The 14,332-nt window shown below is 47.0% G+C and overlaps 1 protein-coding gene across 1 annotated transcript in view; it reads right to left on the bottom strand.

The window, feature by feature from the left end:
* Positions 1–13,335, bottom strand: part of RAB8B (RAB8B, member RAS oncogene family) — a 78,268-nt gene extending 64,933 nt beyond the window's left edge. The window contains exon 1 of the mRNA XM_075532344.1: positions 13,143–13,335. Within this exon, the coding sequence (XP_075388459.1) occupies positions 13,143–13,266 (124 nt within the window). The 5' untranslated portion in view covers positions 13,267–13,335. The remainder of the gene's footprint in view (positions 1–13,142) is intronic.
* Positions 13,336–14,332: the final 997 nt, after the last annotated feature.

The raw sequence follows: 14,332 nt of genomic DNA, 5'->3' as shown, positions 1-14,332 counted from the left end.
ACTTAAGAGTGAAGGGGTGAAGTATAGCCTGTCAATCAGGTCACAGCTTGATGACCTCATTTGGAGGCGTTAAGGCGGGACACAGACACTCCCTGCGAGACATTCCCGTTGACAAGACACATGGAGCTACGCTAGAGCCCTAGAGCTGAAAAAGCCAGAGCTGAGATGCCTCCACTGCCTGTGATCTTCCTGCGTTCAGCGTCATTGCATGTGTTGCATGAGTCTGAAGAGGAATATATAGATGTTATCGGACATATGGGCTAATATTGGACTTATGGACTTGATCTGGACTGGGCTCGGATGTTTTCTCAATATTCAATTGCTCTTGTATATAAAGCTCTTTCTTATATACATGAGAGTGTCCATGAATTTGTTTCTCTAGTCTACACGAACAAACACAACACCCCACTGAGTAACCAGAATGTTCCTACTCATGGTTTTTTTTTTAAGGAATTCTTTCTAAGAGGTGCTTCTTAAACCCTCATCATTGATTTCGCCCTCATTGCGTGCTTGGTCTTGTGCTAGGTGCTTCACAACACTCTGTCTCAGGAAACCAGCTCCTGACAACAGGCCTGACTGAGAGCCAGGGAGCTACCAAATGGGGAGGGCCCGTTCAGCACGTAAGCAGTGGCCCCAATGCTCATCTGTCCTACATGACCTCTCGAAAGATAACACATCACTTTTTGTTGACCTTTTTTTGGCGGGGGGAGGGGTGTGTGTTGTTGTTTTTTTTAAAGTATTTCTGAGTCGTGATGAGGCAAAATCATGGTGGTTAAAAACACAGACTCTAGAACCAGATTGCCTGAATTCAAATCTGAGTTGGCCCTATCTGGTACTAGCTGTTGAGCTTGAAAAGTTATTTAACCATTCCTATGCCTCCATTACATCATCTGGGAAATGGGGATAACTTAGAAGTGTACCTAAAAAAGGTTTTCTAAGGATGAAATGAATTAATCGGTGTAAAATGCTAATCTTGGAAAAAATGCCTAGTGTCTGGCTGAAAACCAAAACCAACCTTACAGCTGTCGAGTTGATGTCGGCTCACATTGACCCTATGGGACTGGGGAGAACTGCCCCTGTGGGTTTTCATGAATGCAACTATGGAAGCAGAAAGTCCCATCTTTCTCCTGAGGAGCGGCTGGTGGTTTTGAACTGCTGCCCTTGCAATTAGCAGCCCAACATGTCACCACTATGCCCCAGGGCTCCTAGTACACAATAAGCACTCAATCCATGTTAGCTGCTGTCATTAAAAGTCAGTGCTATCATAGTGAAGTCTCAGGGATTGGGTGTGATACACACACACACACACACACACACACACACACACACCTGCTCTTATGTTAGTGTGTCCCAAATGCAAATGATATTATTCACGTAATAATCCATCCTCAAGTCTCAAAACAAAACAAAAATCTTGCTAGGGAGCTACTGTCCTTCCTTTGTCAATAATGAACATGTCAAATAATTTATTGAGGTATAAGAAATCATGCAGTCAGGATTTGAACTTGGGAGTTTCTGTCTCCGAAGTCCAAATCATTTTATCTGCACCATGTTGTTTTGGATTTGAAGTCTCCTTTTTCCATCTCCTCTGTGTGTCCACTGGCTACCACTCAGAATCAGGGTGTCTGGAAGGGACCTTAATCTGTATCATGTCCAACACTCCCTTTTTACATAAGAAGAAACAGAAGCATACCCAGGAAGTTTAACACAAAGTCGTATTAACGGACACCATTTTCATGCCACCACACTGCCACTTTCATCGTTCACATGTCGGTGGCCTGCCCTTAGGAGGCCCTCAGCCTTGCTTCTCATCTTTCTTTCTTTTTTTTTTGAAGCGGGGGGTGGGAGGGGTGTCCAATGACCTTAGTATAACTCAAGAGGAAAGAGGTCCATAGCTTTCTGCGAGGCTAATTCATGTGTCTCCGCAAATAGACTTGCTCATGGCAAGCTTAGCTGCTCAGCTCGCACTCCTTTCTGGCTCACAGTGGCATGCTGGAGGCAAGCAGACCAGCCATCGGTCTAGTTTCCACTGCCACTGTGACTCTGAGGAAAATCACTAACAGGGTTTTTCCAACAAAACTGAGAGTTTCACCCTAAAACAAAGGAAAGGGCAAGCTAATCTGAAAGTTAGACTTGGTAAAGTAGGGAAGTTCACAATTAAGATAGCCTTTCCCAACATATTATTGTCTATCTCAGGCCCTTAACAAATCAATGGCGCATGTGGAGTGGCAGCTCTGAGATTTCGGAAATAATTTGTCTCCTTTCCACAAAAGAGCTAGATTCATAATTAAATTCCATCATCTCCTGGCCCCATTCTGTGCATGCAGATTTGAGTACTTCCTGAAGGAAATGCCAAACTGGTCAGGCTTAGGAGCCAAGAAGCAACATTAAACCCAAGTCCCCTGGCCTTACAGTACCAGCAGGCAAGGCATGTGTTGGCATTCGCTGTCCTAGGAACTTGTCAATCAAATGGGTGGGTGTGTCAGGGCTGATTCCATTTCCCACTCAATGTGCTTCTTAAGGGTTTGGTGATCAGTGTACATAGATAGCTCTTACAGACCACTGATAGTGACCTCTCCAACTGGCTCAGTGCCTAGCGCACTGAGGCCCACGGAAAATGCCAGGATCCACTCTGCAAGGAGTCATTTGTCTTGGACACAGCCTGGTCCAGGGCCAAGCGTTGGCTCTTCCATTCAATGGACAGACCAAACCAGTTATCCTTAGCTTCTCCATCTAGAACCTTAGCTCCTGCATCTAGAACCTTAGCTTCTGGATCAGCACAAAGGGAAACTAATCTGTTGGAAGTGGCTAAAAAGCTCACATAAAGTTATGCAGGTGAAAGTCCTTTGTAAACAGTACAGCTAAGAGGCAGGTAAGATTCTTTAAGCCTCCTGGTTAGTTTCCCTTGCATAAAATCCTTCAGTAGTTCACCAGTGAATGCTCTCCGAATAAAGTCCGGTTTAGAAGCCCTTCCCAATCTACCCCTCTATATATTGTTCAACAGAGGCTGAACGATACATATCTGTTCACATCCCCCACTTGATGCTAGGCTTCAGCTGAACAAGATGCCTTGGATTCCCCCAGGGGGCTGTGCGGTTTTGGGCATCCGTACAGCTTTGCCTGGAAAGGCATGCTTGGCTCCCCACAAATCCCTATTTTGTGCTCAGATTTTAGCTGGGATCGTATCCTATCCTTCTAGGATCTTTTGAAAGCACCTCTCCTCTCTGCCTTCATCACAGCTTCTGATTCTCTTTGGAGACCTTTGCAGCACCTGTGTGTTAAAGTTACATGGATGCTCATTACTCTTTCCTCTCTGAGAACGGTGGGAACTAAGAAAGTTGTTGACTGAATGAGGCAATATGACGATGATTTAGAGCTCAACATTATCAGCTGACGAACAAGTCACATGCTTTGCACATGCAATCAGGAGGGCCCCTTCCCTGGAAAAGGACATCATGCTTCTGAGCAAGTCAGTGAGAAAGAGGAAGAGCCCCGAAGAGATGGACTGACACTGCGGTTGCCGCAACGGCTCAAACTTAACATCGGTGAGGATGGCGCAGGACCAGGCAGGGCTTCCTTCTGTTGTACATAGGGTCACTATGAGTCGGAGCCAAAGCGATGGCATTTAATGACAATTACAAACCCCAGGGATCTCATAAACAAGGAGTAAAGAAGGTCGTGAAGATCTAGTTCAAATTCCACTCAACTTCAGCAGCTTCTTTTCACTGATTCAACAAAGATTTTCAGACATTAAAACTCAAACTGCCATCAAGTTAATTCTGACTCAGAGCAACGCTATAGGACAGTGTAGAACTGACCCTGTAGGTGTCCAAGACTATAACTCTTTACAGGAGTAGAAAGCCTCGTCTTTCTCCCATGGAGTGGCTAATGGTTTCAAACTGCTGACCTTGAGATAAGCAGTCCAATGTGTAACCCACTGTATCACCAGAGCTCCTAGACTTGTCCAAAATCAAATGGCTAATCCAGGCAGAGGTGTGCTTAGACCCTAGATCTCCTGGCTCTCAAGCCCTGCTCCCTCGCCCCCCTGCCCCCACCCCCACACAATGCTGCTATGCCCAGAGTGTATGGCAAGCTATCGGTGTTTCCTTCCTAACACAAGAACTGATGGCAGAGAAAAGAGACTTGAAATCAGGAACGCGGTGTTCAAGTCTGATCAATCCTGGGCAATTGTGGAGCCTTGTGTGTCCCATGAAAACTCAGTGTCAAATTTGGTTCCCTCTGTATGCGCCATTTTTCTACCTTCGTTCTCACCCCCATCTCTGCCCAAACTGCCCTATCACCCAACCAACTCCTGCTGGCTCAGGAGGAGCCGCCTCTCCCAGACAGTGGATCGGCCTCTGATCCTCCGGCCATGCCCCTTAGCCCAGAGTCTCCCTCGCCAGCTTTCCCCCTCCTTATAATCGCCCTCCAGTCTCGTCCTTAGCCCCTCCAGCTACTTCGGACCCCTGACCCACCTTCCTCTAATTTGCCATCTTCCCCTCCCCTTCTTCCCTGTCACCATCTTCCCTCCACCCCACACCCGCTCAGCCCTTCCCTGCTCAAAAGCCTTTTCTATATCTCTATCTATTTTACATCTAAATAAAATTCCACTTTCAGACCCTTGCCCCCTCCGTCCTCTCCATGAGGTGGCAGGAGCTGTGGGACTCATTAGAGGTCACATTCCTTTTTCTCTCTCTGACCTATTGGTTCTCAAAAAGCACCTGGGACCTGTTTCCTCTGATCTGGACCCTTATATTAAAGCATCCGAATATCTCACTCAGTCTCATGACCTTAACTGGCATGACATTTATATTATATGATTATTACAACTACTTTATCCCCAAAGACAGGGAGAGAGTCTGGCATGGGCCCACCACAGAGATGATGAAAACCATGCCCAGAACCAGAATACACAGGTGGGCTCCGGAGTTATCCACGTGGTCATGGGACCACACTCTCCAAGATGACATGATTATGCAACTTACTGAGGCTACAAAAGATGGCTAATAAAGCAGTCATTTATGACAACTTTGGAGACATTCTTAGAGATCCCAAAGAAAATCCTGCCCAGTTTTTATCCTGCCTCTCGGAGGCTTTCCATAAGTTCACCAGGGTTGATTTCTCAACATCAGCTGGCACCAATGTACTTTATCTCACAGTTGGCTCCTGATATTAAGAGAATGCTTAACAGGCTTGAGGATGGCCCTCAAGCTCCACAATGAGACCTCCTCAATGCAACCTTTAACATTTTCAATAATAGGGAGGAACAGGAGAAATGAGATAAACTACAAAGGGACAAAGCTAAATTATCAGGTGCTGGCTAAGGTCCTTCAAGGCAATATGGGTGAATAAACTCTGGGTCACAAACAAGTAAACCACCCAGCCCTGCTTTAAATATTCCCAGATGGAGCATTAGGCACAGATACCCCAGTCCTCATCCCCTGCTGAAGCCTTGCCCACACTGCAAACAAAGAGGGCTCTGGGAAGTTGGGCCCCAACAGCTCGGGTAGTATCTTGAAAACCAAACCCATTCCCAGTAAGTTAGTCGATTCTGACCCACTCACTATAGGGCTTCCCAGGATTTGATAATCTTTATGGAAGCAGCCAGCCTCATCTTTCTTTTGCAGAGAAGCTGGTGGATTTGAACCCTTGACCCTGTCAATAGTAGTCTAATGCTGATCAGACAGTGCCACCAGTGCTCCTTAGGTAAGACCTCAGAAGTCTTTAACGCATCTGAGACAGTCACTACCAGTCAGAATTGACACTCCCACTAAAGCCCATCCCATCCAGTGATGAGTATTCTTAAACACAGCCAGGCAAAAATACTAAAATGGACTTTGAAAGAATGAATGCCACTTTGTGGCAGTTTAAAACTAAACTAAACTAATAATAATTTATACATTATCAAGGGTTCATGGGGGAGAGGGGAGCAGGGAGGGAGGGGAAAAAATGAGGAGCTGATACCAAGGGCTCAAGTAGAAAGCAAATGTTTTGAGAATGATGGTGGTAACATGTACAAATGTGGTTGCCACAATGGATGTTATGTATGGATTATGATGAGTTGTATGAGCTCCCAATAAAATTATTTTTTTAAAAACCAAAAAACTAAAAGCTTCATTTAAACCTAAAATAGGAGCTCTTCTTCCCTGTAATGAGGAAAGACACACAACTGTCAACATCAGTTTTACTCTAGATAGTATAGTTTCAACAAAATAGTCGAAGCAATTCTATATAATACATGTGTATTATATAGAATTGTTTTAAAATGGGATTTGGCTTTTTCTATGCAAACACCACGCCCAGCTCCAACCCACTCACTACCCTGTCACTCAGAGAAGGGCTGGGCAGAACACTGACAAACACATCTCCATCTGCTAATTAAAGCTGGCCATGAAACTGTTAACAGGCATCTGTTGCATTGTTCCGAGCTAATGGGCAGAGACAAAGCTGAAATGGCTCTTTGAATGCCCAACCAGTGATTTCACTCATTTTCTATTTGGTATTTATGTTGGTGGGGGTTGGAAGGAGGGAGTTCAACGGCTTATTATGGAGACTGAAAGACAAGTGCAGTATCTTTCATATTCCAAAGCAACCGTTTAAAACTGATTATTGAAGCATACACAGCATTTACATGGGGGAAATGCCATCCTGGCATTAAGAATTCAAATGGAACACTTTAAATCCCAACTCAGGCATTGTTGAATCATCTATAATACCATGAAGATAATAACAACTAAAAGTCACACAACACTTTAGCATTCAATACAGTACTTCCATAATTCATTGGTCCATCTATTCATGCAACCAATTAGTCATCTAATACAGGCCTTAAAGATTTAAGGGCCGAGCAAGATTTGACTCCAGCCCTGGAGAACTCACGGCAACCCTGAACGGTAGGTGCAAACATTATCACTTTATTTACTGAGAACAGAGGGTCCTAGAAGGTCGACTGACCCATCAAAGGCCAAGGAGCAAGGGGCAGGGGATGCGATGCCAGGTCAGGAGCCAGATTCGGCTACAGAGCCATTGCTCGTCCCACGTCAGCACCCTTTCCCAGCCCTGAGCAAGAGGTGCTTCAAGGAGCGGCACTCGGAAACAAGTAGACCTTAGGGCTTCTCTCATTCCAGCACCAGCTCTGATCAAAGGCTCCGTTTTAAAATACGACCTATGACCACTATGCATCCCTACCCTGCTTCTAAGCTGGTGGTTCACCGGCTGCTTCTAGACAGACCTGTCTCTTTGGCCCGTACTGGTAAGAGTCTTCACTGTTTGGGGTTTGTTTTGGTTTGCCTTGATAAATGTGTATGAGGCAATTTCAGCAAATCTCGAAATAGGAGACTTCCCAGCATGGCAACAGTAAAGCCGCAGCAGAAAAATGGCTCGGAAAAAAAATTTTTTTCTTGAATCTGCTGTCCCATTTGCCAGGAGCCACACCATTCCTATTGACTCCCACTCAGGGCCCACTCCCCTTAATTCAGTCTGCGAGTCCTGACCTAGAGAGTAATAATCCATAATCTTCTCTTTCTATTGGCTACTACCATTTCAGAGTTTTCACGATATCATACTCCATGATATTATTCACTATCTAAAATCTATTTCCCCATCCTTTCTTACCCTGCTATGGAAACTCTCAGGTGAATCTGTTCCCCACGTAGGCATTCTAGCACACGCAGAATGCTGGTCCCCAGGCCAGAGGCTGCTACAGGCAGGCTGACAGGGCCACCTAGACCTGAGGCAGCCGCAGGTCATCCCACGTAGCTGCCCAGCTGTCCACTTCTGGTCTGACGTTTTCATTTCAGATCGGTAATCAGGCTTCATTCAAAAGTAACTAATGTTTACTTATCTCCAAAGACCACACACTTCTTTTCCTTTAAAACAATATGCAAACTTCTTCCTCCCCAGCTTTTCTTGACAGATCGAAGCAGCCTGGCTCTCTTGCCAAGAAAGCTTCCTCCCCACGTAGCTGGCACGCAGAACGAGCAGCAGCGCTCTTGATTCGATTATACTTCTTCCCAAGTCGATGCCCTATCTGTATCCAAGAGCTGGTTTCCTCACACCCATCGGAACCTTGCTTGAATGGCTTTTGTCATTCATTCCGACACAAGGGAGATGAGTTTGTAAATCCTTTATCTTCCATATGGAATTCTACTTTTTCCTCCCCAAACACCTTGCTCTCAAAACCATCATTCGGATTCCAAGATGGCCATCCTCCTTGCATGGAAGCCTGCTCAAAGAACACAGTGACATTCCAGGAGGGCACGATGTACAAAATGTTCCCTGTGGAGTTGGTGGGCTCCTTGCATTTGTTGTTGGAAAAGCTGGAACCAAGGAAAACAACTTGGAAGCTAAAGCCGACTTGTTCTGCCTATCTGGATGGTACTCAGCCAAATGTTGATATCATCTTGGGCAAAAATGTAAATATGACAAAGTTTGTTTTTCAGTCAATAAGTCTCGATGAAAGCTTTGAATTTCTACCAATCCCAAACGGTTTTTCCTTTGGAGAAGGGGTCAGCCAGGCTTTCCGGTAAAGGGCCAGTTAGTAAGTCGCTTTAGCTTTTGCAGGCCGCAGATGGTCTCTGTCACACAGTCTTCTTTCTTCTTTGTTCCCTTTAAAATCCTTTGTAAAAATGTAAAACCACGCTTAGCTTGTGAACTACATAAAGACAGGTTGCGGGCTTTGCCAACCCCCGCTTTTCAGGAAAGTCAACCAGAGACACGCAGGCCATGCTACAGAAGGCGGCAGCTCAAAGGGCTCTGATGAGGCTGTTGTGTGGTTGGAAGTCAAGTCCGACCCATAGCCACACCGCGTGTCAGAGACTGCCCCACAGGATTTCCTTTATAGGATTGGGGGGACTTTCCTCTGTCGAGCACTTGGTGGGTTCTCACCTCCAACTTTCGGCAGCTGAGCAAACTGTACCGCAAGGGTTTCTTCTGATGAGACAATTCAACTCAACTTACTGGCCTGGAGTCAATCCTGAATCATGTCGACCCTACAGAATAGGACAGTACTACCACCTGTGCCCATCTCCTCATCGGTTTTCGACTCGACTCTGTAAACATTTTTTTTAACTCTGCAAATCTTTATGGGAACAGGAAGCCTCATCTGTCTCCTGTGGAACAGCTGGTGGGTTTGGGTTCAAACTACTCACCTTGTAGTTAACAGTCCCAAGTGTAATCCGCTAAGCCACCAGGGCTTCTTCTGTTGAGGCCAGGCATCCGTAATTCCCAATATGGCGCTGTTAATGTGATTTCACCACGTATTTTGCACGTACAAAGCATGTCAATACCAGAATGCACTTTGATCTCCTAACTTGAAATTCCAGACATGGAGAAAAAGGGCAAAGGACAGCTATATGCTGAGTTTCCCAGCATAAACTCTATGACTTTGACATGAGCGTTTGCTCTTTCCCGGAACAGACTTGGCTGGACAAGTGGGAACAGCTTTGCTCCCATGTGTGCCAAATCTAATTCCTCCTGGGAGGAGGGAGCAACTTATATTGCAAGGCAAGATTATAATGATCAGAAGTGGCAGGAGTTCAGCATTTTGAAAAGTACCATGACTGTGGATTTGGGATTCCCCCATGGGCTCTGCTACAACCAGCTGAGTGATGCTGTGGATGTCGATATTACCTGAGCTTTCTTAATTACAAAATCGGGGCAGGGGCATAAAACAGATCATGTCTAAGGTACTTCCTGCTGTCAAACCATGACTGTAAGAAAACCCACTCAGGAAATACCCTAACAGGAAGAAGGGTGCAGGGGCAGGACAGGGAAGATGGTCCAATTATTTCCTTCGAGGGCAGAGCTGAGTTCTTGTTTTAGTTTCTTCAGCACCTTTGATGGGTATCATTCAGCATGTCAATTCACCCTCGAGTCATTATTAAAATGCACCACAACCCAAAGGAAAGATAGATCTAACTGGGTTGCCTTCTGTCTTAATATGACATGTTACAGACATTTAAATAAATGTGAGTTTTGATCATGTTTTGCTTTGAGCTCACCAACATACTTTCTCCAGTTCTGAAACATTTGAACTCAAAGACTTACTGGTCCAAGCCACTGTGTCTATTGCTTCAGGAGGAGAAAACAGCCCTGTTCCACAGCTAACAACTACTCATCAGATTGATGGTGTAGAAGACCCTCAGAAAGCCTGATGAAAGGAAACTGGCCCCATGCTCGCCCCAAGACAAGAAAGGGAACCACCAGCTACCTGACTCAAGACAGCCAGTCCTCAGCGAAGGCAGCAGCAGCAGCGTACCTGTGGGACCCCTGTATCTGGAATCAAAATGACTAACTGGATCCTTCTTTTCAGAATGGCAAAGCTCCCAATAAAACTGTCTAAAGATGGCAGACTCCCTTTTTAAAAATGATTTCAGCTTTGCAAAACTGAGAATATGCTTTCATGGAAGAGAACTCCGCGCGTGCGCGCGCATGTGTGTGTGTGTGTGTGTGTGTGTGTGTGTGTGTGTGTGTGTGTGTGTCTTGCAAAACATACACCAACAAACCCAAGGCGTTAAGAAAATGTGACGGCGCCCTTATCAGGTCTTGTCAGCAATGCTGTGGCAGACAGTGTCAACCCCAGTCAGAGAAGCCCAGGAAATGACACACCTCAGTTCTTCAAGAAAGAAAACGATGGCACGGGAAGCGACAGACCTCCAGTTCACACGTCAACAACCTCAGAGCACCTGAGCATCAGGGTAGAGAAGTTGGGGGGCGAGGGTTGCAGGCTAGAGAGGTTAACACCCCCTGCCTGCCTTTCAGGCCTGAGGAGGGTCTGTGGGGTTTTTCACTAATCTCACTACAATGGTATTAATACTCACATGATTTTCCCAGCTTAATTTTAACTGCAAAACAGTAGGCCTCAGGTATATAAAGTCTGTGCTCACTTCCTGTCAGAGTTCTGGGGCTAAAGACAAGGCATGGGATTTCCCCTCCTCCTCGTCATCTTAAGAAAAGCACCCGATAGCTGCTTCTGACCACATCCACCCCACAGAAAGCTCAGACCAGATCTTGCATCACATTGACCCCACTTAAATGAACATCTACCTCGCAAACAGTTTCAGGACAGAGGTTTCCAGGCCTTCCTTAGCTGCAACCCTCCAAAGAAACTCACACTGCAATCATCTAATAATAACAAAAGAAAAATAATGCACTCAAGAAATGAGGTTAGTCCTTCAGAACGAGAAATATTTATTTTTTTTAACTGCGGTGTTAAAAGGAAGCAGACAATTTTACAGGAAATGAGGAGGGGCGTGCATTAAGGAGAGAGGGAGACCGAGATTAAAAAAAAAACACACTAATAGAAGTATTGCAAAAAGCAAAAGTCAGCTAAGGAGACACAGGAGAAACACAAGGAAAATTCATTCACTCCTGGAGAAGGAGGATACTCTGGGAGGGCTCGAACATATACTGGACAAAGACGATCCGTGCAGCGTCTTAGCAAGTCCATTTGTACTGCATTATGCATTCGGTAATGCAAAGAGATGGTATGAGGCTTGGAATTTGGTCCTTAGATCAAAAAACAAATGCCCTTTAGTTACTGTACCAGTTCCCACCAAAGCTCTTAGGAATACACGTGTGAGATGACATTTAAAATCTGCTTCCTCAGAGAAGAAAAAGTCTCACTCAAGACTGACTGCCAAGAACTCGCAACTCAAACTTCCTTAAACCCAGACAGACATCACAACGCAGATGAGGTTTCGGACCATCTGATCCACAGGGAAGCTCAGAGGCCCAGACAAACAGACAAATAAACCATAGCCTTCCCTGGGAAGACTTGAGTAAAGAGCACACTATACCTAAATACTCCTTATGACAAAAGATAAGTTATGCTTTAAACACAAATATGTGAACATACAACCAAAGAGCATCTCCAACCCAGCAATTCATGGCGTCATACATTGTAAGAACCATTGGCTTGAGGCCTGAATGAACTACCATTAAGACCACTAACAGCACCCAGACAACCCAAAGTTAAGATTCCTAGGGTTCCTTATTAACTGCGGCTATTTAGTGAGGAAAATGATGTTAAGATTGTTCCTATAGGTAGCTTAGTGTCAACTTTAACTTGCTCTTCAGCCTATGGCAAGTTTGAGATCTTATTGACCGGAACACGATGGTTTCCACCCAAAAAAGTTGGTAGGACGGCTCCCAGTCAAGATCAGAAAAATGAAACAAAACTCTGAAATCAACTGGAAGTAGTTGGGGTCGCTGAATGTACAGCGAACGTGGAGATTCCTTTGGAACCCAAATAAAGCACACAAGGACACGGGGAGAATGTTCAGATGAGTTTGTTAGCTGAGAAGTTATTAAAGATTTAAGTACAAGTATGACAAACTGAGATGTGGTGCTTCTCAGGAGAAGGTAGAGGAGGGGCAAACCATAGTTTCCTGGCCACCCCATTCCAAGTCACCAACCCACCACTCATGAACAATCACAGAACAATTTAGTGCTCCGTAGGTAGCAGTGTCTTTTCATCTCCACCCAAGTCTCCTTTACTTTTCCTACCAAGTCCCCTCCGGCCACCCTCTGGACCCTGGAACTCTTCCCCCGCCGGCAATTTTTTCTGCCCGGCTGCCACGCCATCTCTGCCCAGACCTCTGGGAGCCAGATCACCAGTGGTCCCTCAGCCCGAGGTCACGCTCATCCCACTCAGTTCCCTCCCGATTGCCTGATCCTCACCCCTCCTGTCCCCCGTGTCCTCTGTCCCTCTGCTTCGCATCCCTCCCATTTTCCCCAGCCCTTCATTTCCCCCTTCACACTTCCTTCCTCTTTCCTGGCTTTTAACCCGTTTTGACACTCACCATTCTCGTTCTCCTCTCTATGAGCGTTCTCGGGGCCCCCACTTTGTCCTCCTAGAACCCCTTCGCTGCCAGCCCCCGGATCCTCTCCTTCCCCCAATATTCCCGGTCCTGGGTCCTCGGGCTCCCTTTCCCTTCCTTGGCGCCCAAGTTCCTCCTCTCCCCCGGCCGCACGTCCCCGCCCGCCCCTCTCCCTCGTGCCTCCGCCGTCTCTGGGCGCCCTCGCCCCGGCCGCCCCCGGGACCCTCTCCCGGGCTCCCCAGCCCCCGCCTCCCCACGGCCCCCCGCTCCCCGCCCCCCGCGCGGCTCGTCCCCCGTCCGGGCCCGCGCCCCCTCCCTCACCGATGGTGGAGATGAAGGTGGTGTTGAAGGCGTCTTCGGAGAAGCGGAACAGGAGGCAGGTCTTGCCCACGCCCGAGTCGCCGATCAGCAGCAGCTTGAACAGATAATCGTACGTCTTCGCCATCTTCGCGCTCCGGCCTTCTGACCCGGGAGCGGGAGGAGGCGGCGGAGAAAGGCGGGGAGGGGGCCGCGGGCGAGGGGGCGTGCCCGCCGAGCCGCCACCGCTCGCCCCGCCCCGCGACCCGAGCCCCGCCCCGCCTCTTGGAGGAGGCCTGCGCGCCCCGCCCCACGCGGCCAATCCGCGAGGGCTACGTCAGCACCGTCCGTGTCCCAAGGCTTCCTGGGAGTTGTAGTTTTGTGGGCGAGTCTCGGGCGTGCCCGGCGCGGGCTGGCCGGCGGGCACCCGGGAATAAAAGAAGGCTGACTCTCCGCTCGGTGACCCGATGGACTAAGCATTTCCACATGAGCAGGGAGGTTATGCCCAGGTCAAACTGAGCATCGCGCCATGGGAACTTCACGGTTTCTTTGTGTGGGGGAGCATTTCAAATCTAGGACCTTGGACTCTGAATCCCCGTCTCCAGCATCTCTTCTGTTTGCTCCCAGATTCTTTCCTTCACGCTATTGTGGCGCAGCCTGCGGTTTATATAGATCTAGAGTGTGTATTATTGGCTTCCCCAGTTCCTGCCCAGCAACACCTCGAAGCCCTCACCGGCTTTCCTATCGTCACGTCTCACAGTCCAGAGCCAAATACGATGAGTATTTTGGAGGTTCTGCTACGCAGAATACTAACTAATACACACACACACACACACACACACACACACACACACACACACGGACTTAAAAAAATGGGCTGAGAATGATGACGGCAATGAATGTACAAATGTGCTTTACACGATTGATGACTGTATGGATTGTGATAAGAGTTGTATGAGAAACTAATAAAGTGATTTTTTTAAATGGGCTTGAAAATACTGGGTTGTGCCCTACAAAATTGCAAGCCGGAACTAAAACCACTGGAATTCGGGGAGTAAGATTTGAATTTTGGCTGATTACAACCACAGCCTCTGAACCTCAGTTTTTCATCTGTTAAATGGGTATAACACAGCTATCCCCAAGCTATCCCATCCCCACCCCCGATACAGTTCTGAACAAGAATTGAAACGTTGAATGCGAAAACTCTTTGAAAT

This window comes from Tenrec ecaudatus, chromosome 14 (assembly GCF_050624435.1).
Source record: "Tenrec ecaudatus isolate mTenEca1 chromosome 14, mTenEca1.hap1, whole genome shotgun sequence".
NCBI classification, from domain to species: domain Eukaryota; kingdom Metazoa; phylum Chordata; class Mammalia; order Afrosoricida; family Tenrecidae; genus Tenrec; species Tenrec ecaudatus.
Note: the sequence above shows the minus strand (reverse complement) of the source record. Positions and strands in the feature narration are given on the sequence as shown.